Source organism: Epinephelus fuscoguttatus, linkage group LG3 (genome assembly GCF_011397635.1).
Source record: "Epinephelus fuscoguttatus linkage group LG3, E.fuscoguttatus.final_Chr_v1".
In the NCBI taxonomy this organism is placed as follows: Eukaryota; Metazoa; Chordata; class Actinopteri; order Perciformes; family Serranidae; genus Epinephelus; species Epinephelus fuscoguttatus.
In genome coordinates, this window is record NC_064754.1 from 45,764,518 (window position 1) to 45,792,461 (window position 27,944).

At 40.2% G+C, this 27,944-nt stretch overlaps 1 protein-coding gene across 4 annotated transcripts; it reads left to right on the forward strand.

Annotated features, from left to right (window-relative positions):
* The first annotated feature begins 695 nt into the window (after positions 1-695).
* LOC125886534 (up-regulator of cell proliferation-like) lies at positions 696-27,928 on the forward strand. Of its 4 annotated transcripts, XM_049572803.1 has the most exons (11): positions 696-771; positions 6,263-6,383; positions 6,617-6,709; positions 14,192-14,275; positions 14,698-14,745; positions 19,398-19,475; positions 19,599-19,689; positions 19,799-19,844; positions 21,556-21,822; positions 21,907-22,173; positions 24,431-27,928. In XM_049572803.1, exons 2-11 carry the CDS (start codon positions 6,355-6,357, stop codon positions 26,899-26,901), a joined length of 3,474 nt encoding a protein of 1,157 aa, XP_049428760.1. In that variant the 5' UTR covers positions 696-771; positions 6,263-6,354; the 3' UTR covers positions 26,902-27,928. The 4 variants fall into 4 exon arrangements, with proteins under 4 accessions (XP_049428760.1, XP_049428758.1, XP_049428761.1 ...); XM_049572801.1 differs by having other exon boundaries at positions 19,398-19,689; XM_049572802.1 differs by lacking the exon at positions 696-771 and having other exon boundaries at positions 6,187-6,383; positions 19,398-19,689.
* Positions 27,929-27,944: the final 16 nt, after the last annotated feature.

Sequence of the window (27,944 nt, forward strand, 5' to 3'; positions counted from 1 at the left end):
ATAATCCAAACTCACAAACTGACTTAGGTAGGTTGCATGAGTAGCTTTGCTACTTCAGTTCTTCAGTTTTATTTATAAAGCCCAATATCACAAATCACAATTTGCCTCAGAGGGCTTTACAGCACACAACATCCCTCTGTCCTTTGGACCCTGACAGCAGATAAGGCAAAACTCCCCCAAAAAAACCCCTTTAACAGGAAAAAAAGAAGTGTGAGAGGGCAGTGACAACACATAATATAAACAATAAATAAATAAACAAATAAAGTGTGCTCTAAAATGTGGCATTATGAGATAAAACCTGATAAAAAAAATGTCTTGGGGCAAAATCAAACAAAATCAGACATGTGAAAAAGGGAATTTTAGACAAAAATGATTTCCAATAAAATTCAATCAATATGAAAATAGATTAAAAAGAAATTTCAGTTGAGGTTAGTTTTAATAATCTATTCAATTATTTCATAAATTGTTGGTTCATATGTTATACAATATATTCACATGATAATTTCACAGTGTCTTCATAAAATGTTTTTAATATGAACACTGTGGGGTTCCATACAGGAACGTGTAAATGTAGCCTTCTGCTGGTGTGTTAATTAGTGACATATTAAACTTAGGAGGAAGAGGTCACAGAATTTGCCAGTGAGATTTTAAGTGATATTATGCAATCCCTCCTTTTCTTTTTCCTTCCAGTTTACTCTCCGCCCTGTAACTCAACACGTTCAGCTCTGTCTGAGTTCTCAGAGAACAGATTCACCAGGAGACTCTTAACAGGTAGGCTATTTTTAATTTCACACACAGTAGGCTATATATACTGTATATTTAATTTTTATCGATCTGTCTATCTATCGATCTGTCTATCTATCTATCTATCTATCTATCTATCTATCTATCTGTCTGTCTGTCTGTCTAGCTAGCAAGCTAGCTATCTGAGTCTCTCCTAAACACATTTGAATAGTTATCTCATGTCAGGCAACATATTTTTTCATCTTCATATACAGTGCATTATAGCTAATATTACCACATTATTAACCTTAATTCACCCAAAATGCTTATTTAAGGCATTACCAATAGTCAGAATCACTTTACGTAAGTGCTGTCATTGTATAATGCTGTAGATGTTTCAACACACTGAAATATAAGTTTTTTCCCCATCTCTACCTTACTGTAATGTTGACAAAAAATTGGACAAAGATGCTGCAGATGGCTATAACTGGGACTTATTAGCTTTAGCCTTATCTAGTGCAAATTCAAAGTCGATAATATCACAGAAAATAAAGATTTTACATGTTTTTCTAAGGTTTTTTCCAGGCTCTTGGAGGGTAAAACTACTGTACTGAATAAGTGATTGAGAGTGAAAAACCAACCAGCAAAGACAGAATTCATTTAGGAGCTTACTGTGTATGAAAACATTTCAATCAGGAGAGACTCGTTTTTATGGTAAAAGAATATTTATTAACATGTGAACGTATGAATAAGAATGTGGAAAGTCTTTGGCGATTAGACCCTGTATGATTTAAGGAGGGTGATGAATCCATAGTCGAATAGGGAACCCCCTCCTCCTGGATGAGAGGAGGAATGAGTCTTTGAGAGCTTGTCCTGGACTCTGAATACAATGGCTGGAGGTGAATGGAGGGTGCGAAGATTCTGCCTAAATGATGGCTGACAGCAGCAGAACAGAGAGAGCAGATTTAAAAATTTGCAGTGGCATCCTGATTGGCTGAGAGATCGTGGCAAAGTGTGATTGGATAACTAAAATGGGAACACCCATAGTCAGTTTATTAGAGGGAGTAGTGAGAGTGGGAAGGAGAGAAATGTGTGAGGGTGAACACAGAGAAGGTTTTCCTGATTGAACTTACGCTGAGCTTCATTTCTAGGAAACTTTTTTTTCCCCCTTATGACAACAGGAGAGCCATTTGTTTATAATTTTGTAGATTTTTAACCACTCTCTCTGTCCTAAGATCTTACACCACCCCATCTCCTGTCTTATACCTCTCCCCTTACCTCTATGTATTTGTGTATTTATATGACAGTAATTTAATGTGTTTATTTGTCCATGTGTCCATAATTTCTAGAAGGAAGTCTATCACACACACCAGCTCAGTGGCCTAGTGGTAGAGTGTCCACCCTGAGACTGGGAGGTTGGGGTTTGATCCCCGACGGGGTCATACCAAAGACTAAAAAAGGGACCCATTGCCTCCCTGCTTGGCACTTGGCACTCAGCATCAGGGGGTGGTATACTTGAAGCTCTTTACACAACTTTAAGTATGTAAAGAAAACTTTTGTCTATCCAGGTCTGACACACTGCAGTGGAGCAGTCACAGCACAAATTTTTATCTCCTTGCATCAATACTCACCCTCTTTGCTGTGAGACACCATTTTCTGCTTCCATCACAAAGTTAGTCTCATCGTTGAGTGGAATGTAGTCATCTCATCTGACATGCGGCCTGGGCTTGACTGGAAATCCAAACTTAACTTTGGCTTTGAGAGCACTTGCTTGCACTTGCCCTTATGTGGTTACTCTGCGATCTACAAGCTAGGACCAGTGATTCACTAAACCTTTCGATTTAATTTTGTAGTAACGGAATAACAAAAATGCTTAAGACACAGAGATACAGTGGTGGAAAAAAGTTTTCGGACACCGCATGCATTTGTGAAATATTGCATTAAGAATCACTCTTAGGTCTTCAAGTGCAATTTCTTTTAGTATAGTCACAGCCAAAATACTAAATAAATCCTTAAAACTTAAAATTGATTGGTTCCATAAAAATACATAAGAAATTTTGAGTATTGGGTCATTTTGGTACCAGTGATGAAGGTCATTCTTTTTATTAAAAGACACAATTTTTGTTGCCAAGCTTCGTGTCCACATAAAGCCAGCACATTTGAAAGTTCTTCAGACACAAAAATGGCTAAAACAAGGAACCTAACGCAGGAAACACCTGAAGATAAAGATTCTCAGCCAGGAAGGGTACAGCTGCCACCAGATAGCCAGGAAGTGCAGATGCAGTCCTTCAGCAGTTTGATACACTCTGCAGAAATACAGACGAACCAACAGCTTGGAAGACAAACCAAGGTCTGGGCGTCCAAGGGTTTCTTCAGCAGGAAATGACCGCATCCTGATCCACATGTGCAGGCAAAACCGCCAAATGACATCACAGGAGCTTCAGCAGCAGTGGTCAAACCAAACTGGTGTCCAGTGTTCCACCCGCACTGTACGTGGCCGACTTTTAGATCATGGCTTAAGGTCCTACAAGGCTATCAAGAAGCCCCTGATCAATGAGAGACAGAGGTTAGCCCGGCGTCGTTGGGCCCAGGCACACAAGAACTGGACAGCCAGGAACTGGAAGAAGATTTTGTGGTCAGATGAGTCCAGTTTCCAGCTTTATCTTCCTCCTACTAATGTGAGGGTACACAGAAGGCCAGGTGAAGCATTATCTCCAGCATGTACAGTACCTACTGTCAAGCATGGTGGAGGCAGTATCATGGTTTGGGGATGCATGAGTGCTGCTGGTGTTGGTCGTCTCACTGTCTGTGATGGCACATTGAACTCTACCAAGTATTGTACCATTCTCGAAACCCACATGCTCCCTTCTGCGCGTGCACTGTTCCATCGAGGTAAAAACTGGATGTTTCAACAAGATAATGCCCCTTGCCACACATCCAAGGCCAGTAGAACTTGGCTGCAGGAGCACAGTATCCAGGTCTTAGAGTGGCCAGCTCAATCCCCGGACATGAGCCCCATTGAAAATCTGTGGTGGATTATCAAAAGGTCTGTTTCAAAGCATAAACCAAAGAATTTAGAAGAATTAAAAGCAGTAATTTAAGAAGAATGGGACAAGATTACCCCTCAGCAGTGTGAAAGGCTCGTGGGGAACATGCCAGCCAGGATTAGAGCTTTACTACGTGCCAATGGCAGGACTACTAAATATTAATTTGATGATGTGATGGTTTATTTATTTTTTGTTCAGTTTTCAACACATTCTCTGTTATTTGTTGACTTTGATACCGACAATGTTGAGAACTGACATATTGAAACTGTCAAGAATTTAGTTTTGTTAGTTTTTCTTGTAAACAATAAACAAAAAAATATAATTTGTATTTGTTTGTATCTGTCTAATGCAGCCACACCTTTTGAAACACAAAAAAGATTTTTCCACAAATATTTTCATGATAATATTTGAGATTGTGTAAAAAAAACTTTTTTCCACCACTGTACATAGAGACTGGAGTAAAACTGAAGTAAAATACATTTACTCCAATACACAGAAATGTATTGGAGTAAACGTATACATTTTATCTAGGAAATGTAGTGGAGTAAAAGTGGAAGTTGACAGATATAATAAAACTCAAGTAAAAATACAGATACTCCCAAAAAATACTTAAGAATTTTACATCCCTGGCTTTACTGTATGCTTGGATGGTTTCCATCTATATATATCTATATATCTATATATATATATATATATATATATATATATATATATACAGTACAGGCCAAAAGTTTGGACACACCTTCTCATTCAATGCGTTTTCTTTATTTTCATGACTATTTACATTGTAGATTCTCACTGAAGGCATCAAAACTATGAATGAACACATGTGGAGTTATGTACTTAACAAAAAAGGTGAAATAACTGAAAACATGTTTTATATTCTAGTTTCTTCAAAATAGCCACCCTTTGCTCTGATTACTGCTTTGCACACTCTTGGCATTCTCTCCATGAGCTTCAAGAGGTAGTCACCTGAAATGGTTTCCACTTCACAGGTGTGCCTTATCAGGGTTAATTAGTGGAATTTCTTGCTTTATCAATGGGGTTGGGACCATCAGTTGTGTTGTGCAGAAGTCAGGTTAATACACAGCCGACAGCCCTATTGGACAACTGTTAAAATTCATATTATGGCAAGAACCAATCAGCTAACTAAAGAAAAAGAGTGGCCATCATTACTTTAAGAAATGAAGGTCAGTCAGTCCGGAAAATTGCAAAAACTTTAAATGTGTCCCCAAGTGGAGTCGCAAAAACCATCAAGCGCTACAATGAAACTGGCACACATGAGGACCGACCCAGGAAAGGAAGACCAAGAGTCACCTCTGCTTCTGAGGATAAGTTCATCTGAGTCACCAGCCTCAGAAATGGTAAGTTAACAGCAGCTCAGATCAGAGACCAGATGAATGCCACACAGAGTTCTAGCAGCAGACCCATCTCTAGAACAACTGTTAAGAGGAGACTGCGCGAATCAGGCCTTCATGGTCAAATAGCTGCTAGGAAACCACTGCTAAGGAGAGGCAACAAGCAGAAGAGATTTGTTTGGGCCAAGAAACACAAGGAATGGACATTAGACCAGTGGAAATCTGTGCTTTGGTCTGATGAGTCCAAATTTGAGATCTTTGGTTCCAACCACCGTGTCTTTGTGAGACGCAGAAAAGGTGAACGCATGGATTCCACATGCCTGGTTCCCACTGTGAAGCATGGAGGAGGAGGTGTGATGGTGTGGGGGTGTTTTGCTGGTGACACTGTTGGGGATTTATTCAAAATTGAAGGCACACTGAACCAGCATGGCTACCACAGCATCCTGCAGCGACATGCCATCCCATCCGGTTTGCGTTTAGTTGGACGATCATTTATTTTTCAACAGGACAATGACCCCAAACACACCTCCAGGCTGTGTAAGGGCTATCTGACCAAGAAGGAGAGTGATGGAGTGCTGCGGCAGATGACCTGGCCTCCACAGTCACCGGACCTGAACCCAATGGAGATGGTTTGGGGTGAGCTGGACCGCAGAGTGAAGGCAAAGGGGCCAACAAGTGCTAAACACCTCTGGGAACTCCTTCAAGACTGTTGGAAAACCATTTCAGGTGACTACCTCTTGAAGCTCATGGAGAGAATGCCAAGAGTGTGCAAAGCAGTAATCAGAGCAAAGGGTGGCTATTTTGAAGAAACTAGAATATAAAACATGTTTTCAGTTATTTCACCTTTTTTTGTTAAGTACATAACTCCACATGTGTTCATTCATAGTTTTGATGCCTTCAGTGAGAATCTACAATGTAAATAGTCATGAAAATAAAGAAAACGCTTTGAATGAGAAGGTGTGTCCAAACTTTTGGCCTGTACTGTATATATATATATATATATATATATATATATCCCTTTGGATTTCCACTTTCACCTCCCCTTTAAATGTTCAGTGTTGAGTGTTGGTGTTTGACTCTGAATCTAATTTTAGGTTTTGATACATGGTAACTGGCTTGTGAATACATCTGCAGGTTGATACCTTTCTATAATGGTTCAGTGGCAGTATGGTCCAAAGGTGGATGGATGTTTAAGCTGTAACTGACTCTGACTGTTAAAACAAGTGATGAATTCTTTAGATGGGGACAATGCAAGGTAAGACTCCATAACATCTTTTTGATCTAAACAGCTCAGTCGTAAAGTGATGATGTGATCATGATCCATATAACTAAATGTATAGACTTTACTAAGAACATCTTAAGGTAAATTGCTATAACTAATGATTAACATAATGCCCTGAGAGCTTCACCTCAACTCTGTACTCTGTATGTACTATGATAATTTGGACATTGCATAGAGTAAGTGTCATAAAACTGTTTACTTTTCAGGGTGAGTGTGAAGGGCCTCGTGCCTGCTTTCCTTGACAAAGACTTGTCACGAGTGTCTGCTGGCTCAAAGGACAAGAAGGATGAGGGCAAAAGGTACAGAAGATCTTCCAGCAAGATTTTAATGATATTTAAAGTAATTTCACACTATATTTACCTCATTAAGAAATAAGAAAGTTTACAATGAATTGAACAACTTGCATTTGAAAAATTATTAGTCATGAGCAAAGACATTTGTTGCACTCATTTGTTTATGAAAAGGACTGTGATTGGCGTGGCACAAGAAAGACAGATTTCTACTTGTAATAGATTGGGGTCAAGTTGTATATACTGTAGTACCTAAAGGGTTTAAAAGTACACATTATTTGACTAAATGTGCTTATGTCATTATAAAGACATTCTTTTGAACAATCCTTTGAAGTCCCTTTTGGCAAACAGTACAAGAATATAAATCCACAGCCTCACAAATTTAACATGGGGGTAAACTCTCTAAACATACTGTGATCTGTAAACTGTCTTCCAAAGTTACTTTAAACTCAAATTTTTTGGCAAGACTTTTAATTGCCAGGGGTTATAGAAATAGTTTTGGTAAATATGCTGATTTGCATTCTTGCTGACAGTTACATGAGAAGATTGGTAGCCTACTCTCGTATCTGTTCCGTGAATATTAAGCTGTTAGCTTAGCTTTGCACAAAGACTGGAAACGGGGAAATGGCTGGTGTGGCTCTGTCCAGAGTAAACAAAATGTACACCTGGCACCTGTACAGCTCATGTATCAACAAGTTATATCTCAGTTGTTAAATCCATTAATATGTAAGTGTAAAAATCAACACAACCAGCCTAATTGCTTTATGCTAAGTCAAGCAAACTGCCTCCTGGCAGTAGCATAATAACTAGCATACAGACATGAGCGTGCATCAATGATCTGTTCAAATTCTTAGCAAGAAAACAGATTAGCATATTTCCCAAAATGTATAAATCTTCCTTTACATGGCAATTTTTTTTAATAATCTGCACTTTGTTTTGTTTCTCCACAAAAGTTGTTTTAAAAACTGTACTTTTATCTTTGTCCTCCTGATTTTGGCTTTTTCAGCTCTCCTAGGCTGACTGGTAGAGGAGGGGGAATTGCCTCATTTTTCAATAATAGTTTTAAATGTGAATTGATTTCATATTGTGATCACTTCACCAGTTTTGAATTGCAGCTTTTCACGATAGATATACCATCCGTTGTTCTAATTGCTGTGATTTACCGTCCACCGAAGTACAATGATAAGTTTATCTTGGAGTTTGCTGACTTTTTATCCAGATTTATTTTACATTATGAGAAGATACTGATTGTTGGTGACTTCAATATTCATGTCTGTTGTAACGACAAGCCTCTGGTTAAAGACTTTTTAAATGTTATTGAGTCTTTTGACCTTATACAGTTTGTTTCTGGACCAACACATCAGCACGGTCACACTTTAGATGTGGTTTTAGGCTATGGGTTGTCTGTGTCAATTAATGAAATTTCTGTCTTGCCAATTTTAGATCACTCAGTGTTACTCTTTGATATTATGATTCCTAATCTATTTTCCACTCAACAAACATCTTCAAATATGAGGTTGTCTCGTTATATAGGACCTGGGGCCCTGAATGATCTTAACCTCAGACTGCCGTCAACAGTTGACTCAGCCTTCACCAAATCCCTTTCAGTGGACAGTCTTACTGAAAATTTTAATAGTGCACTCCAGGGATTGTTGGATCTGGTGGCACCAGCAAAGTCTCGAAGTGCTCTCAAAAAATCCCATGCCCTGGCTAAATGAGGATTTGTTAAGTCTCAGGAAAAACTGCAGAAAACAGGAACGCCAGTGGCGTCGCTCTAAAATGGAGGGTCATTATCAAACATGGCAAGACAGCCTGACCACTTACCAGTCCAGAATGTCCGCAGCGAAGGCAGCCTACTACTCCAATCTGATTTTAAATAATAAGCACAATCCAAGGCTTTTATTTGACACGGTTTCTAAGTTGACACAAGATCGACAGCTAGTCATCAGCACTGACCTCTCAGCACAGGATTTTATGGACCATTTTAATAATAGAGTGGAGGACATTAGATCCAGAGTAACCCATTCACTTGCTGGGGGACCAGACTCTGCTGTCAATATATGTAGCTCTGTAAAACAAGTCTTCTCCGTTTTTAAACCTACCTCTTTGGCCACACTAACTAAGATTGTTATGGCTGCAAGAAGCACGACCTGCCCTCTTGATTCTCTCCCGGCATGGGTAGTAAAGGAGCTTTGGTCAACGTTAGGTTTATATATTTTAGACATCCTTAATCTCTCGCTAGCCACTGGAGTGTTTCCATCATGTTTTAAGACTGCTGTGGTTAAACCCTTACAGTCTGCTTTTCGTGCTAATCATTCTACAGAAACAGCACTCACAAAAGTGGTAAATGATTTATTATTGGCCCTAGATTCAGATACAACATCTGTCTTGCTATTGTTAGACCTTAGCGCTGCGTTTGATACTGTGGATCACAATATACTTCTGGACAGGCTCGAAAACCACTTTGGCATCTCAGGCCAGGTACTTAAATGGTTAAGATCTTACCTGTCAGATTGATCTCAATGTGTTCTCTATAACAATACGTTCTCTGAGTCTTGCCCTGTTAGGTACGGGGTTCCTCAAGGCTCTGTCCTTGGTCCATTATTGTTTTCATTGTACTTGGCACCACTAGGCCTGATTATGCGTTCTTTTGGAATTGTTTTTCACTGCTACGCAGATGATTTGCAAATTTATATGCCAATTGCTGCAGAAGATGGGTCCTGCTCTGATAAACTTACAGCCTGTCTAGCCTCTGTGAGGACCTGGCTATCAACAAACTTTCTGCTGCTTAATGCAGCTAAGACCAAAATGATAGCTATTGGACCAGCAAAATTATGCCATCGGTTCGATCATTTTACTGTATCTCTGGATGAATGTGTTATTAACTGCAAGAATAAGGTAAAAAATCTTGGAGTGCTCCTTGATCAGACCCTTTCTTTTGATTCACATGTAAAGGAGGTGACTAAAGTAGCATTTTCTCACCTCAGAAAAATTGCTAAGATCAGATCAATCCTCTCCTTGAAAGATGCAGAGACTCTTATTCATGCCTTTGTAACTTCAAGGCTAGATTATTGTAATGTGCTTTTATCTGGGCTGCCCAAGAAGAGCTTTCGTGGTCTGCAGTTGGTCCAAAACGCAGCAGCCCATTTGCTGACTGGACTATCCCGCTATGAACACGTTAGCCCTGTATTGGCCTCTCTTCATTGGCTCCCTGTTCGGGTCAGAGCCGATTTCAAGGTGCTGTTGTTGACTTACAAAATTGTAAATGGTCTTGCTCCAATTTATATGTCAGAACTTGTTAACACTTATGTACCCACACGACCTTTGCGCTCCCAGGCGAGTGATTATCTGAGTGTCCCAAAAGTGAATAAAAAAACAGCAGGTGAGCGGGCTTTTTCCTTCCGCGCACCTACTTTATGGAACAGTCTTCCCTTGGACATCAGGCAGTCATGTTCAGTTGAGGTTTTTAAAGCCAAGCTTAAGACCCACCTGTATGCTGCCACGTATGAGTAGGTGTTTGTGCCTTTTCTTTTACTCATGTTTGAATTGTTGTTTTATTATTATTATTGTTGTGCCTGTTTTCACATGTTTTTAAACGTTCTGCAACTGTACAGCACTTTGATGGAAAGTGCTCTATAAATAAAATTATTATTATTATTATGTGTTTAAGAGGCTGGCTGTGTGTCAAAGAAGTCATCAAAGGACATCCCTCTTCATTTTAGAAAAGAACAGTAAGAAAGAGCCTAATGAATAACTAATTCATTTACATTCTGGTGTAATATTGTATGATAAAAAAGAACATTGTCATCGTGATTGCCAATGTGCTTTGATGATTGGTAATCACACTCAATAAAATTTCATGTGAAGTAAAGGAGTATCATCTTAGGTTTATGTAAACAGGGAATGAGAATGTTTTATCAGCAGAAAGTTAGGCATTTTATTAGGAGTAAAGCCTGATTTATGGTAGGATGCTCCACACTTTTGATGCAGGGGTCAGTGCAGCTGGGTTGGTGTCATGTTGCAATGTGACATGTCCATTTGTCGGGCCCCACATGCTGTACCCATAGAGTCCTGTGTAGGGTGGAGTCTCTGTGAAATAAAATGAAAGTGATGCTCTAGGCATAGCTGTCTATCTTGGGCCTCTGACGCTCATTTATTGAAAGAGGCACGTTCTCATTGGAAAGTACTACTACTACTACCCATAGAGGTCTCTGCCTATACTAATACAACTAGGGTTACAATATTGTAACCTTTGTTTCTAACATCACCATGGAGATAGTAGTTTTCAATCCACATATATGACCTGCATTCAGCATCTCTGTCTAGATGTCTACATCTGTCAGCAGCAGCTTCTGGGGAGCTGAGAGGACAGCAACCTGCCAAACTGCATCCACGAGGCTCACTAACAGTAGACTGAACCTAAAAAATTCTCATGTCAGCTGCACATGAAGAAATCAACAGTGTTTGTATTTACTGACTCATTAATTTTATCTCCCAGCCCACTCAAATCTGTTGCTCACAGACAGACTGGGAGCTGATCAGTTGATGTAAATACGGTTAATAAGTTACACATATACAGCGGGATGTTTGTGTGGTTTAAACAGCTGTCTGTTTCGATTATGTTGAGTGCCCTACCATAAATCATGCTCCAGGGTAAAGGCCTTTGCATACCAAGTCCATGCTTTGTCTGAAATTGTTGCATGTTTAAAAATAAATACAAACTTACGTTGTATCAATCATATTTACACATCACGTCTGAAACTTAAAGGAATAGTGCACCCAAAAATGAAAATTCAGCCATTATCTACTCACCCATATGCCGACGGAGGCTCAGGTGAAGTTTTAGAGTCCTCACAACACTTGCGGAGATCCAAGGGGAGAGGAGGTAGGAGCACAACTCCACCTAATGCAGGCTGGGCGCCCCAGATTCAAACGTCCAAAAACACATAATTGAAACCACAAAATATCTCCATACTGCTCATCCGTAGTGATCCAAGTGTCCTGAAGCCCCGACATAAAAAGCTGTTTGGAAAAACATCATTTGAACTCTGTTTTTAGCCTCATTGTAGCCTGTAGCTCTAACTGCCTCTCTGGGCACCACGCTCATGTGTGCGCGCTTGCGCGAGACTAGTGAAAGCATGTGAACACACATGAACGCGGTGCCCATGTCTCAAGGTCTTGTGCAATATGGAGATATTTTTGGTTTCAATTATGTGTTTTTGGACTTTTAAATCTGGCACCCAGCCTGCATTAGGTGGAGTTGTGTTGCTACCCACTCTCCCCTTGGATCTCCGCAAGTGTTGTGAGGACTCTAAAACTTCACCTGAGCCTCCCTCGGGATATGGGTGAGTAGATAATGGCTGAATTTTCATTTTTGGGTGCACTATCCCTTTAAGTCCATCATCAAAGTTTTAAGAGGAAAAGTGCAGAAGTGGACAGGGAGCCAGCAAGAAAAGTAGGTGGAAATACAGTGAGGCAATGTCCTTCTTGAAATATTAGAAGACAAACAGAAGGTAATGTTAGCCTATCTAGATATACGCAGCTAGCTGTGGTGCCAAATGCAAGACGCAGGCAGAGAGTGGCGACAACCTTGGAAGTACCTCCAGTGGAGAGAAGCAAGAGATCAAAAGTGTCTTTCCATTTGGTCTCGTATTGCAATTTTTTGCAACAGATAGAGCACTAACCCATCAGGCTCAGTGTGCAAGGTGTCCATGCATGACAATTTTTATCAGGTGACCAATTAAGAAATGTATAGTTAGATTCAACACAGGTAATGTAGTTTAATATACAACCACATGATTGTTTCGCTGGCATTTGACCTGTAGATCTAAAGGTCCTGTACCTACTTGTTTGTAAGTTGGATATGGGCCTCCAAAGATTTAAAGTTTTGAATTGAACATGTTTAGGAGCTAACGCAAACCAGATGGAAATCAGGGACTGTAAGATTAATGGGTGGCAAGCTGTTAAGGTCCTTTGACAGAAATCTTACCATCTCTTGCAGGCCACATTTTAGCCTTAATTGTGCCTCAAACAACTGACATCCCAAAAAAATGTTGGTCTCATTTTGAACCAGAGCATCTGCAGATCAATTCAAAACCCCATATGTTATCATTATCCTTACTGCCCAGCTTGACTGAAAGGGAGCCAGAAGGGACAAGTCCATCTGGTGCAGCTGCACAGTGTTCTTCTTCTTCCTTGGTGTTTAAAGTCAGTTGACATCCAAAATATTGCATTACCGCCTATTAGTCCAGTCCAAATCTTCACTTTTTTTTCAAACCTGTGTCACTCTGAACTCATCAAAAACCAGTCTTTGGTCGGTGACCTTTCATGTCGGCATGATGCACAGCTGGCCGCTGTTATTGTTTAATGGCGCCTGGCGGTGTCAGGTGGAAACTTGTCGGAACAACAACAAATGTTAAGGTAGTGAAAGAGCGAGTAGGGTGGGCAGGAGGGGTGGTGGATGGGTCAAACAACCACCAGCTTTTACAAGCAAGGCCGGTGTGTGCTCCCTGTATGATTGTAAAGACAAGCCCTGTTCTTTTTCCTAACCCAACTAAGTTCATTTGTTATTAAAGGGAAAAAAACATAAATTTGCGGTGTTGTACCGACGTAGTGCGTTTATTTTGAAAGAAACTCTATGCAAACTGTACATTTCCTGTGAAAACGGAACTGTATTTTGAAAACAGACAATGCATGTTAGAGGCTGAAGTTGACATGGCGTCCCTGAATATCAACAACCAATGTACCCAGGGTACCTTGCACATCATATCTTGACTTGGAAATTCCATGACCAAACGTTAATATGTGATGAGGTCGGAGTGAGAATGTGTTGTTTTTTTCTCCATTCATTTGTTTTCATTTTTTGTTCACAAAACTGCTTTGGATAAGTTAAAAAAAAATTTAAAACCACAAATTAATAATGAAGTACAAGTAATGTACAATTATAATCTTTGGTAGTTCTTTTCTAGTGGCATTATTTAGCTAAAAATGAATGGAAACACTGTGTGTCTTTGTTCTCTGAAATTTACTAATGTAGAGTCATGAGTTTAACTTTACATTCATGTAGATGATAGACTAAATTATAAAAAACATTTAAGCAATGATAGATATTACAAGTCAAAGATGCCATACATCTTTGATAATGACCAAACAGTATGTGGATACTCATTTTATCTGAGATGTTTCAATGAAGAAATTGTTTGTTTGGGTGGAAACGGAAGCTGGTAGCACCTCTTTGCTGTCCATCTCTCAACCTGAGGTGGATGAGGTATAATCTGATGGCCACGGGAAGACAGGACTTCCTGTTGCATTCTGTGGTGCATCAAAGTGGTATCAGTCTGTTGCTAAATGTGCCTCGTTGTGCAGAGGGTGGGAGTTATTGTCCATGATGCTCTGTAGTTTGCGTGGCATTCTTCTCTCTGACATGATGAGACAGCTGCTGCTTGATGGAAGGATTTAGCAAACAGAGAATTGATGTTGTTTTTCTTTCAGATGGGAGACAGCAGATGGTGACTACTCTGCCTATGAGACTGACTTGTCTTCAAAAGACATCCCTCTTCATTTTGACACCAAAATGTAAGGCAGACTTTTGACTTCAGTACATTATTTTTATCCCAGCAGTTTTTATTTTAGTGGTATACACTGTTCTCAGTGAGTTCCTGGGAAAGTTGAATAAACAGAAATTGTGAACTGATGGAACATACTTTTGATAAATCTAGCATCTTTTTCATTAACATTTTAAAGCTGGGATAGGCATTTCCATCATTGGGTAAAAATCCTGGAGCGAGACTGGGTTGATACAGAGTGTGCATATGCCCATGGTGGTGGGAAGGGCTTAGGACAGAGAGGGGAGAGAGGAAAGTTACAGGAGGAGGGTGTATTTTTAAAGTCTGCCATTCTTTATTTATTTTTTGCCTTTTCCAGATTTCTGGCTACCCTAGCTTTAGATTTTATAGAGGTGATTATAATAATCAGTGATTTTTTTCTTTTCCTTTCAGCAAACATGGCATGCTCCAACATTTGATTTCTCCTATGGGCCCATCCAGGTATGTTTCCTGCGTATAAGTGTAATAATTATATAATGTGTAAATGTCTGATACTATGCTGTACAGGTATCATATTAACTAGCTGAAAACTCAGTCACATGTACAGTATACTGTGTTATGTGTGTAATGCTTTTCAGGTTAAAAGTACAGTGTCCTCCATCTGCTGCATATGCAGTTCATATAAGTGACCACAGAGCCCCTGATGACTTTATCCATAGCAGGCAAAAAACCACTCTTTATATACTGCAGCAACTTGTGTCATAACATCCTTGCCTAATGTGCTGTTGTTGAAAGAGCAGCTGATGAATCACTTACATATTCTGCACATTTTATTAATACATGTAAGCAACTTTGGCGACATTTTCAAGTGCTGAGAGATGATTAGATGCCTGTCATTATCAGCAGTGTTTCCATATAAACAATTTGTTCTCACACACAAAATCTGTCACATACTCTCTGTCCACCTGGTGTGCTGAGAAACAGCAGGGAGCCCAAAGAAAATATATAGCGCAATACAAATGAGCTCTTTCAACATATATCTTCTGCAAAAAGGAGTTTAAACTTAATTACTGAATAAACACTTAAAGCAGCTGTGCGGAACTTTACGTTTTCGTTGATTATAGCGCCCCCTTTGGTCGAAGCGGTATGACACCCACAGCCTGGTGTCGTAAAATCTCGACTGCAACCGGCAATTACCGCATGCATTTGTTTTGGAGAGCAAGAGGAAAATCATAAATATTCTGGTGTAGCTCTGAATTTCTTATAAACTGAGGACAACTGCCTGCGGTATATTTGTGTTCATGGTCACAGTCACAGATAATTTTGTGGCGTTTGTTGTAACGTTACTAGACAAAAGCGGTTCACATCAGCTAACGTTACATTTAGCTTGCTTATGACTTCCATGTCATCATATATTGAAGTGAAACAACATCTAACAAGTCGCGGTATATTCTCTAAATGAAAACAAAAATTACATACAGTACCTGTCGATTAGGAAAAGGGCCAACTCGGGATCAGTTTTAAAACCTTTCAGATCTCTCAGCTCTCTCCACTTGGTGAATGCCCGACCGAGGTTTACATGCGTTTGGGCTCGAGCCCTATCACTGTCCCGTTTAGCCTTCTTCTGTTCTTGTGTTCTTTTTCTTTAAGATGATGCTCCTTCTTTATCCGCCATGACATCGAAAGTACAACCAAGTCCTTATAGATACATCTGGTAAAACTGTTATGTGTTCAGCAATCCCCGTTGCGTACAGCTTACTCGAAGAACACTCTCTTTAAACACGGCTCCTTCTTCTTCTGTGGTTTAATGGCTGCGGGCTGCTGCGGGCGTACAGACTTACTTCCACCTCCGGGTGCCATATTCTGGTTTGCTGACTTCCGCTGTGTCCGACCCGACCGAGGCTATGCTAGATAGCCATATAGAGAAAGGCCTTTTTGTCGCTGTTGGGTTCAAATAAATATGCGGATCTTCAAGGGGGGGTGATACGAACTAGAGACAGTTTTATAAATGGTAAGTTCTGCACAGCTGCTTTAATAATTCTTTTCATAATACCAAACAGACATTATTCTGTTTTGAGAAACATTATCTATTTGAATGGAGAGATCAAATCCATGCAGCAATAGGAGTGGGAATCACCAGAGGACTCACGATACAATATTGTCACGATACTGAGGTTATGATAGGGTATTATTGTGATATTAAATGTATTGTTATGTGCTGAGAATTGCGACAAAATATATTGCAATATATCACCTTTTATTCAAACTGCAAATTATTTCTCCAAAGGAAAACTTTGTCAACATCTATTTAACCTAATGAAATAAAGTTTCCAGTCTGTTTATCTGATCTTCATTTTTATTGCAGCAAAATGTGACGCAAAGCAGACAGACTGACCAACACCATCATAAAATCTGTCAGATATGCTGCATACACCTGACAAACCTTCCCCACCCCTATGCAGCAGAGGCTGAGATATGTTTATAGCATGTGTAAAATGCCACTGAAACACCTCAGGTATAAACACTTGTGTGGGTCAAGATCCAAAAACATTGGATCCTTTAGTTGCTGTTAACATAGGGTGCGTTCCAAGTCACATACTTTTTCTTTTTCTTTTTAGTTTGTACTGCAGTTGTCCTAAAAAGTATGTATTGTTGCACACAAGTGGGACACTCTACTGTCTCATAATATTACGTCCTGAACCTTGACCCTCTCTCTCATATATCAGTTACCTTGGAGATAAAACAAAACACTGCTTGCCAGAGACGGGGGTTAACCTGGAGAGATCTGCTGTTCTTGTTACTTTGCAATGCGTTTAGTTTTAATTTTGAAGTTATAACTGTATACATTGTAGATTTTCAACATATTATATTCACCACAGTACAACATAAAGGTTTTTTTTGGGGGGAGCTTTTCCTTATCTGCTGCGAGGGTCCAAAGGACAGAGGGATGGCGTATGCTGTAAAGCCCTCTGAGGCAAACTGTGATTTGTGATATTGGGCTTTATAAATAAAATTGATAGATAGATAGATTGATTGATTAATACCACATTTCTCTCTCATTAGCCTCTTTTCCACCAACATTTCCAGGAACTTTTATTACCAGGATTTTTTTTATCTGGGTAAAAGAATTCCTGGTATGTATTCAAATTAGTGTGATGATGCAGATGATTCGGCGTGCGCCCTATCTTCAGCTCTGCGAGCTTATTGGCTGGTAACATGGTAACATTAGTGCTGGTGAAGAGAGTTGGGGCTGTTTGTCTCAGCCAGCAGCTAAGTTTAAAAGTATTGTTAGTTTGACAAGTAAGTGTCAAACTAAGTTAGTCTACATACAGACAGCTGTCATTTGAGCTTATTAGTAACAACTGGCTATCAGCTGAACTAGCGTGCTGTGTCCTTGTGTAAGACATAACGTTAGTGTCGGTGGATGAGAGACTGTGGAAGGAGCATATTGAATATCGCTGTCTACATGTTTACATGTTCATGCTGCTGAACACATGTATTGATAAAGTATTGGCTTCTTAACAGCTAAGGTTTATTGTCACTTACAGTAACGAGTGCAGCTGCCGTCAACTCGAGTCCTACTCGTATTCGTAATCCCTCCAGCGTGTCCTGGAATACCTCCCAAAGGAGGCGTCCGGAAGGTAACTCGAGTCATTTTCAAGTTATCTTCACTTCGTTTCCATCGCGGCCGCTCGGCTGTTCACTGGTTACCGTGTCGCGTTGGTGTGTTGTGTATGTGGAGGAGTTCAGCGCCAGCACAAAAGAACCAATACCACTGGCGTTTATCAATACTACGGTCTTTGATAATTTAGTACCAGGTTTCGGTACGCATTCCGCTGAGGCTTTTCAAAATCCCAGGTAAATGAGAAAAGTTCCTGCGGTGGAAAAGGGGCCATTGTTATTTGCATAGTTATGTCCCTTTGTTGTTAGTTATAATTATGATTATTTCGTTCATTAAAACAATTAATATTAGTATTATTACTATTTGACTTGTCATCACTTACTTGAATTACCTATTACCTATTCCAGGGGATTGTGGGTTAGAACAGCCAGAAAAGCATGCTGGCTTGCATACATAAATCTAAATGTTAAATGTTAAATCTAAGGGCAACATTGATTTACAATTGTGGTGACCTCCTCCCAGGCTACCTTTGCATCATCAGCCCGTGGAGGTCTGCTCGCAGTTCCGTATATTCGGACACTGTGAGCTTGGACCTCCCGGACCAAAACATCAGTTTCCTCCTGGGAGAAGTTTGGCCGTCTGACGCTGCTGCTCTCTTCTGCCATGGCGAATGGTGTAAACTCTCATTACGCCTTCACGCAGCGCATTTAAGGGCGAGGAGAGGGGCTCATTTGATTGGTGTGATGTGTGTAAAACCCACTCCACGCCTTCTCTCCTCCCTCTTTCCGACCTGCGCAGGTAGGAGGGACGGAGGTGGGAAAGAGGAGTAGCTGCACCAGGCGCACGGTGTGCCAAACTTGCAAAATCCGCCTGGCCACACCCAGTTGGCGAAACGCAGGTGTGCTGCGCCCCCCTGCCTCGCCCGGTCTGCGAGACTACAGGCCAGAATCTTTATTGTTTAATGAAATTAAAAGAAATGAGAGTAAACAGTATACTCAGTGTTCTTATGTTCACATGACAGAGTAAAACAAACCAAAACAAATTAAATGACAACAACAAAAAGAGTTACGTTTAACTGACATAAAATTCCTGTCAGACAAGGTTCATGTGACATGTATTTTGTGTCTGGTGTACTCTAAACTATGTTCAATGTTACTGTGTTGTACTACACTAAAGGTTTTGTGTGCAAGCTGTTTCAAAAAACATCTAAGTTGAGTGAGCGCATTGTGGTTTACAGTGGTCTTTTATTGATGATCATTCTAGTAACTTTTTCTATTTATAGACAATGAACTCCCAGGCATATTTTTGTTTTTATTTATTACTCATCTTCATGTGTCTACATGTTACTGTATGTTATAGTATGTATGCAAGGCAATCTGTTCAAACAAATTGCCCCTGGTGAGATTAATAAAGTTATCTGAATCTGAATATATCAAGATATCTCAATAAAAATGTGTCAGCCGTCTTCAGCTAAGAGAAACTCAGCTTGATGATTAATCGCTTCATTTTATTTCTCTATTTCTAAAAAAAGAGAGGAGGTGATCTGTGACATTTGCCGCCACGCTACAGCTGTGAAGACCTGCCTGACCTGCAATACTTCCTACTGCAAGTACGATGTCCGGCAGCATTATACAGTGAAGGCCCTGCAGAGGCACACACTCACAGATGTGTGTGACGAGGTTGAGGGGAAACGCTGCCTGCACTATCAAAAGTCTCTGGATTTCCTCTGCAGGACTGATCAGATGCAGATCTGCAGCATTTGTGCCAAAGAAAATCACAGAGGCCATGACATCGTCTCACAGAGACATCATGCTCTAAATCAGGTGAACTTTAAACTTGTTATTGATGGAAAAAAGATCTTGCAGTGGTGACATGCTGCATTTTGGTTATTATTTTTTTGTGGTATGTAAACTTTAAACCTTTTTATGACAGATGCCTGATGGTGCAGAATACTGGGACCAAGCACAATCTGAGACAGGTGAGTAAACAGACAAGTGGTCCCTCGTTACAGGCACACTGAAACATTTTACATTTGTTTAGATGGCACTTCAGCGACAGTGATCTGGCTGTAAAAATAAACAGTCTCACTGAGCTCCAATGAATGCATCACAGAAATGATCCACTTGATAAAGCACACACTGCACCTGAAAAAAACCTGAAGAGTTTTGTACAGAGTGTTTGAGTTAGCTCTCACTGAATTTAAGCAAATTGAAGTGAAAACAGTGCTGAATCAGGATCAGAATCAGTAAACTTTATTGATCTGCAGGGGGAAATTGTGATACATTACAGTCATTCTGATGTCAAGCAGAAATGAGAAATAAGAAGTATAAAAAAAGTATGTAAAAATATAGAAATATGTGCTTTATGCTTAAATGTTCACACCAGTATGTAAAATATTTTAAAAATATAAAATATATCTAATATGCTGAGTATGTAAATTGTGTAAAAAATATAGAATCGCCTTATGCTACTTTACAGTGTATAAAACTAGTATTTTAAGTTTAGAAATATAAAAAATAAGTGCATTATGCTACAATGTACAACACAGTGTACACTGCTCTTTTCAGAGAACACTTAAATCACACATCAGAACTTGATGAACAAATTATTCAAACATTTTACTGATATAGATTGTATAATTTGTTGAGAACAAAATGAAAGAACAGTATGGTGTCTCTCTGTTAATCTTGATATTATTCACATTTCCAGAGACAGTTACAGTTACAGTTACAGCTGACACACAGGCCTAAATCAAAAGTCTCTGGACAAAATGATCCATTTTGTTTGCAAAATGCTCTCATACCCATAACCTAAAAACATGCCTCAAAAGCAAATATTTCCATCAATCAGCACAACTTGTGGTAAAATGCAAATGCATTTGTGCTTGTGCCATTTGTTAATACTTTGCATAGTTTAAGTATGTGTGCCAAACAGACAAGTACACATATCACAGCATGAACTAAATTCTTTTCTCCAAAGACGTTTTTACCAGAGATAACAACTCCTGCTGCAGTCTGCACCATCATAGTTGACACTTTTTGAGATGCCCTGTTGAAATACTGAAAAAAAAAAAAATTTTAAGAAAGTTTTCATCAACCACTTTATTCTTGTGTGCAGGTTTTTCTGTGCTCATCAACTGTCATTGATATGTAAGACCTAGTAAACACCTAATAATGGTTTCCTCCTCTACTTACATCCCTTTTTCCGCTTTGATCCATGCTTATAAACAGCAATACAGAGGTGACATCTTATATCGATGGAAGTTTCACACAAGTGCATTACAGATTCATAATTATGCAAGTCATGTCTATCACCTGTGAGCAGATCTTTTCCTTTTGTTTAACAGTTAATCCAAAAAGAGTTCTGGGTCCCTCTATGCGATCTGTGTTAAATTTTTAAAAAAGGTTTTGAAAAATATGTAAGACCAATGAAAAGTGTCAACACACTGGCAAGAGAAGACTATGCTAAGAAGGCGATGATGAAGTTCAAGTGGATCCCAGTTTGATTAGGTGTTTCTCAGCAATCAAGAAAAACTATGATGAACTATCCAACCTGTGTTCAGTAGTTAATGATTTCATTTAAAATCAGATCATTTCTGAAAATGAAACAGATGCAATTCAACAACATGAGCATGTTAATGTTACTCAGTCTAAAATGAATGTTTTGTGCTGTCTTATGATTGCAAGCAGTGCCCCCTCCTGGTAAGATAGAGTTTCTGTCAGTGAAGCCAAACTCTGTGATCCTTAGCTGGGGATGCCCACAGAGACTGAAGGGTCCCAAGAGCTTCAGGGTGAAGTGGAGCTCCTCCGTGAGGATGGAGGGTTCTGTCGTCATCAAGGACATTCATAAAATTGAAATAAACAACCTTCAATTTGGACAACAGTATTTCTTCAGTGTGGCCACCAAAGACAAGGATAGCAATTTAAGTGAATGGGTCACAGCATCTGTTTACACAGGTAATATTAGAGATGCCAAAATGTTTTATTTTCCTCTCACTGGACTGTGTTAATTTATTACTTCCATTGACTGCCCTCTTGCAGCGGTGCCAGCCCCTCGGCACTTAACAAAACAACATTCAGAGGTCACAGCTGTGTCCTTGAAATGGACCAAAGGAGACAACATGGAGGGAGTCCCCCAGCAATTCCTTTTGACTGTTGAAAGTCAAGGGAAAGAGCCGCTAGCCATACACACCAAAGACTGCTACAAGATATTGTCAGATTTACAGCTGGACACAGAGTATGTTATCTCTGTCTCAACAGTGCTGAATGATCAGTGCAGTGAGCCGATCTCTATAACTATACACACAGGTGAGAGCTTATATCAAAAATTCTTAACATGTCTACTATACTTCACTGTGTTCACAGGCAAACTGAAATGTTAACAGAAACACAAGTGGTAATTTTTCATAATCTTTACACAGATACTGTATATTTTATATGAAAGACACATGAGATTGAATGTAAAAGGAAACTTCTACTGCAACAAAGTCTTTTCTTGGATAAGTATGAAAACAGCCCAGTAGAGAGAGAGACTTAGAGGTATAAGCCAATAATATAGAATTGACCCTCCATGAAGTTAAGCTTCAAAAACCCTGGATCCTAACATGGACAAGTTATGAGACAATGGTCCCCTTATAACAAATTCCTGAAAGGGCCCCATCCTACCTACTGGGCCCTCCCCACACCCCTACAGCTGTTTTGCTTCCTTTTTTTGTTTGTTTTATTTTGCATGTCAGCTGAAACTATTGTATTCATGCTGGAAATGTAGCGAGGCTGTGTAAACCTTCCAAGTGTGCAGCTGTAGGAAAAAAAAACCAAGGCTCTATAACCATAGGTGTTTGTAACAAAGCTCATCAGGAAAACATTGTGCAATATATGTTTTGACAGGCTGAGCATTACTTCTCCTCATCATGAGCAGTGGCAGTTCTAGGCCAGTTTCAATGGCCTGAGAAAATTTTGTATCTATTTGATTTAAAGGCATCAATCTGGTGAATTCTGAGAGCCAAGTTATGATGGCAGGACATGCCTAGATTTCAACATCTTTGTGCTTTTTATGTGTGAAAAATGTTCTATTTGTACTGATAGAAACACTAGTGGTATGTTGTGGTGAAGGGTTACACTCAAAATACGACTAAGGATTAATGGTTAAACATTTCAGTAGGCCTAATCAAAAGAAAAATCACTAACGTACTGATCTGCCTCTGGAGGGCTATTTTATTATTTTAAATTGTGCAGGCAAAATTTTCTTTTAAAACTCTCTCACTCACAAACACAGTTACAGATACACCAAACAATTTAAAAAATGCAATATGACAAGAAAACAAAAGGTAAGACTCAAATTAGTTACACACAAACACACACATATTACTGCTTCCCTCCCTCCCCCTCCCTCCCTCACGATTTGCAAGTATGGCACCCTGAATAGAGCATTTAATGTTATGCGGCTCAGAAAAGAAGATTTCAAAAGTCCTCTGGTAGTTGAATGCCTCTGGGACAGGCCCATTTATGGCAACCCACTGGATCCGTGGCGTGCGCGATCCGGCCGAGGCACGGGTGCCGGAGCTAATAGCGGCCATTCAAGTCGATGTAAGCTGCCCCACCAGCCGCGGCTCCGCTAAAAACACGCGCCGGGTCTATTTCTGACGGACGCCGCGCGACTGCACGTCAATTTGCACAGACCAAATAAGTGAAACAGGAAGTCAGGCGCAGAAAAGACTAAACGTATCCGGTCAATTTTCAAAATAAAACACCCATGAAAAACTCCGGATTTTATTTCACATCGCTACATCAACATGATGTGACATGTAACTACCATGAGCCAAATGAGAAAGAAAAAGTTTTCAGAGCTTACTTCAATGGTGCAGTGTGTTGCCGTGCAGGTTCAGAGTTGTCTAAATACAGCCACACAATTCTCTACTGATGTTTTCCAGGTGTTTCCAAAGAATTCTCAGTAAGCGCTCCAGCCGGTGCGCTACAGAGTGACGTTCATTTACCGGAGGCATTTTATATCTGGCCGATTTTTTTCCTCCTTGTGTGGTGTATTCCATAGATATCGTAGTCTTCCGTGTTGGTCACATGCTCAAGCAATCTCTATACATTAGATACCTTGTTGAAGGCTTCAGCCCATTTCAGCAATGAGTCAACGTTGCCGCCATCTTGGGGAAGTCACGGCCGGCTGGCTAGTACTGTTATGTATGGAGATAGCCTAAGTCTTCAGCAAACTTGGTGTGCTGACTCAAAAGTCTCAAAGTGTAATTGGGTGCCGGTCCAAAAAATTACAGCAAAGCAGAAACACCTGACAGCACTCACTAATAAGTATAATACTTTTTAATATAGTGGATTGCACAGCAGCAGTCTGTGGTTTGTGGGCGTGAGTCCTTTTTAACAGAAACCAGCTGGTTCAGATTAACATTAAAAACAATACAAATATGGATCATTCATAAATGCAACCTCAGTGATACATCGAATAGTCTAAATATAATAAAAAAAAATAGAATAATAGAAAATCTTGAAGCACAAAATACAATACCTGTACATTTATCAGTGTCTTTGTTTTGGTTCACAGAGCCATGTCTCAGGGAGGTGCTGTCAAAGATTGGACTTGAAGACCAGTATGACAACAAGCTCACACTTAGCAGTGCTCTTCAGATTGATCAAGATGATACATCAGACAAAAATCTTGAAAGTGCAAAGTCACTTCCTGAGGCCTTTTTGAAGAAACTTATGATGTTGAATGCGAATGCTAGAAGTGTCAAATGTGTGTCCAGCCATGTCAACACAGACAGGAGCGACGCCATCAACCCGCTGGACCTCATAACCGCGTTGTTTCTCTGTTCAGACAGCTTACTTCAGCAGTACATGGTTGTGAAAATGGTACTCTGCCAGTTTGCTGTCCCACTCCTGCTGCCCAACTATGAAACAAGAGAAATCACCATGATGTTGTGGTCCATGCGGGAAATCGTTCAGACCTGCAGACCCTCCATCCAGGCATTCAGAAAGTTCAACTATGAAGAACGAATTGTGCTCTCAGATATTCCCCTAGTGTCATTCGTCAGATTGGGGAGGACAATCTCGTCTAAGTCTCAGATGCTGAACAAACTGTTCAGCAACACTCAGGAGTACCATGACATATTTTATCATCGAAACATGGTGTGTGGTGATGTCTCCAGGAGGATTTCAGACGGACTGGTAGAAATCAATTGGTACCTCCCGTGTGGGAACAGGAACACAGACAAATTCACTGAGCCGCTTGCTGTTGCCAACCTCAGAGGAGACATCAGGGTCTTTGACAAGCAATTCTCATTCCTCTGCCAGACATCTGCAGCTGTTTACATCTTCTGCGATGAATCAGAAGCAGATTACTTAAAGATTCTGGAAGGGAAAGATGTGAAAGCAAAGATCATTTTGATTAGCAGTGTACAGGGGAAAACCTCTACACTCAAAATGATGACGATGAAACCAAATTTAAAGACAACAAATGTGAGCCAGAAGAAAAAGTCTGATGCAGAGCTGATAAAAGCCCTCCAAGAATTAATCTCTAAGATGCTAGAAAATTGCCCAGACAAAGTGTCAGTGGCAAATCTGGCTGACAGAGCTCGTTGGTGTGGGATCCTGGTTGATGAGGACAGTGATGAATGCCAGAGTGCGTGGAAGAATGCTGGTAAAATAATAGCACACATCGCCAACACTCCAGAATTCAAAGACAAACAACTACCTTTCCAGGGAAACATCTGGAAGGAGCTATCAAGGCTTGAAACCGAGTACTGGAGATTGCGAGAAGTTGGCAACCAGAACACTGAAGTCTACCGCAAGTCTTTGAAAACAAAAGAAAAAGAGCTCAGAGGGAAACAGCAAAGATTTGAGATGACAGCTGCAATGTTAAGCTTCCTTCATGGGATGGTCACCTCAGAAGTGCAACGCTACTATTTTCTGAAATGGCTAGAAATTGATTTGGACAATCTGTCCCGGCACCAGCTGTCAGCTCTGCAGGATCGATACAAAGAGCTAAGTGAGAAATTTCCCCAGGACACAGAAAAAGTTGCGGAGATTGATAAGCAAATATCTGTTTGTTCTTTGGGCCTGGTGCACTTTTTTCGAGAGTGTGGGCAGCTGTATGAATGTGCGAGTCACTTGCCAGAATACAGCCATCAGAAAAAAAATGTGGAACAACTCCCTAGGCTTTGTGCTCAAATGCTGCTGAATGGTTTCCCTCTTGAGCTTGTTGATGGAGACGCAGCAAACATCCCGATGAAATGGATCACTGAAGTGCTTACTGAGCTTCACCACATTTTGCATCCCAGCAGTAAGCTCAAAGTCATCACAATCATTGGAGCTGAAAACTCAGGAAAATCGACTCTGCTCAACACCATGTTTGGGCTCAGGTTTGCTGTCAGCAAAGGAACATGCACCAGGGGGGCATTCATCCATCTGATCAGTGTCAACAAAGCTGTCAGGAAGGAACTGGGGTGCGACTGCATCATGATCATTGACACTGAGGGACTGAAACCGCATCAGATGGTTCAAGATGATCACAGCCATGAACGTAATAAGGAAGTAGCAAGCCTCGCTGTGGCACTAAGTGACACCACAATCGTCACTGTTTCCAGGGATAACTCCGAAGAGAAAGACATCTTAGAGATGGTGCTTCATGCTTTCACAAGGTTAAAGAATGTGGGCAAGAAGCCACTGTGTCATTTTGTACATACCAACATGTCTGCCAAGCCTGCTGTAGAGAAAAAGAAGAGAGGTTCAGAGTTGGTGAAACACCTCAATGAAATGATCTGGAAGGACACACGGATGAAGAAGGCCAAGGTCACTAAGATCTCAGATGTGATGGAGTTTGATCCAGACAGTTGCACCTGGTACATTCCTCCGGTTTGGCACGGGACTCCACCAATGGCCTCTTTCAGTGTTGACTACAGTGAAACTCTGCATGCTTTGAAAAAGAGACTGATAGGGGACCTCAAAAAGTGCCAGCAAAGAGGTGATCTGACGCATTTTATCAGCAGTGTAGATAACTTCTGGAAGGGCGTTTGAGAAATGAACCTTTATCTGAGCTACATGCAGGAAATTGGTATTAAAGGGAAGCAGATTTTCCTCAACAACTGAAATTAAGTTCAATTTGGAAAAAGAAATAAAGAAAAGTTATCTGGTCAGTAAAACAGTGTGTTGTCACTGTTAATCACTTTCTTTTATTTACAATAAAAAGACCTGACCTGTTGAACACTGTACAAATAAAACACTGAACATGTATATATGATTGCATAAAATAAACATGTACTTTTAGACAGTCAATTCATTTCCACCTGAATAGGGATACAGGTATGGACATAATGTGCACACATGTAACAGACACCAAAAATCACTGAATAACACTGTGTTATTCTCAAATGTGTATCAGAAAAATGTTATTAAAAATGACAATTTGATTTTCCTGCAGTGGTGAATTATATCAGAAGTGTTGTAATGTAATGGTAAAAACAATTATCTTGTAGTTTTATCAATAAAGGTGTATATACAATCTCATTTCACTTCTGTTATCTACTAGTGATGCGCAGGTTGACCCACAGCCCGGCGTTTTGGGGAAGCTTGGTAGAAAATATTGCTGGTTTTGGGCGGGAGGGTCACTAAGTGACAAAGCAGCATTCTTAGTCAGTAACCTACAGAAACAATGTGCATTAATCCAACTTCCCTCTCTTGCTGTCTCTCACACAACAGCGTATCCTCAGAATAGTTTGATTGATATCTGATGAATTAGCACCCCACAAATGACGTTATGTCTTAAACATACAGTTATGTAACTAACATAAAGTTACAGAGGTTAGGTTTAGGCAAGTAAAGTTACTGCGATTATCTGTGATGGCAGGGCGGCACAGTGGTGTGGTGGTTAACACTCTTGCCTCACAGCAAGAGGGTTGCCGGTTCGATCCTGGGTTTGGGAGCCCTTCTGTGCGGAGTTTGCATGTTCTCCCTGTGTCAGTGTGGGTTCTCTACGGGCACTCCGGCTTCCTCCCACAGTCCAGAGACATGCAGACTGGGGACTAGGTTAATTGATAACTCTAAATTGTCCATAGGTGTGA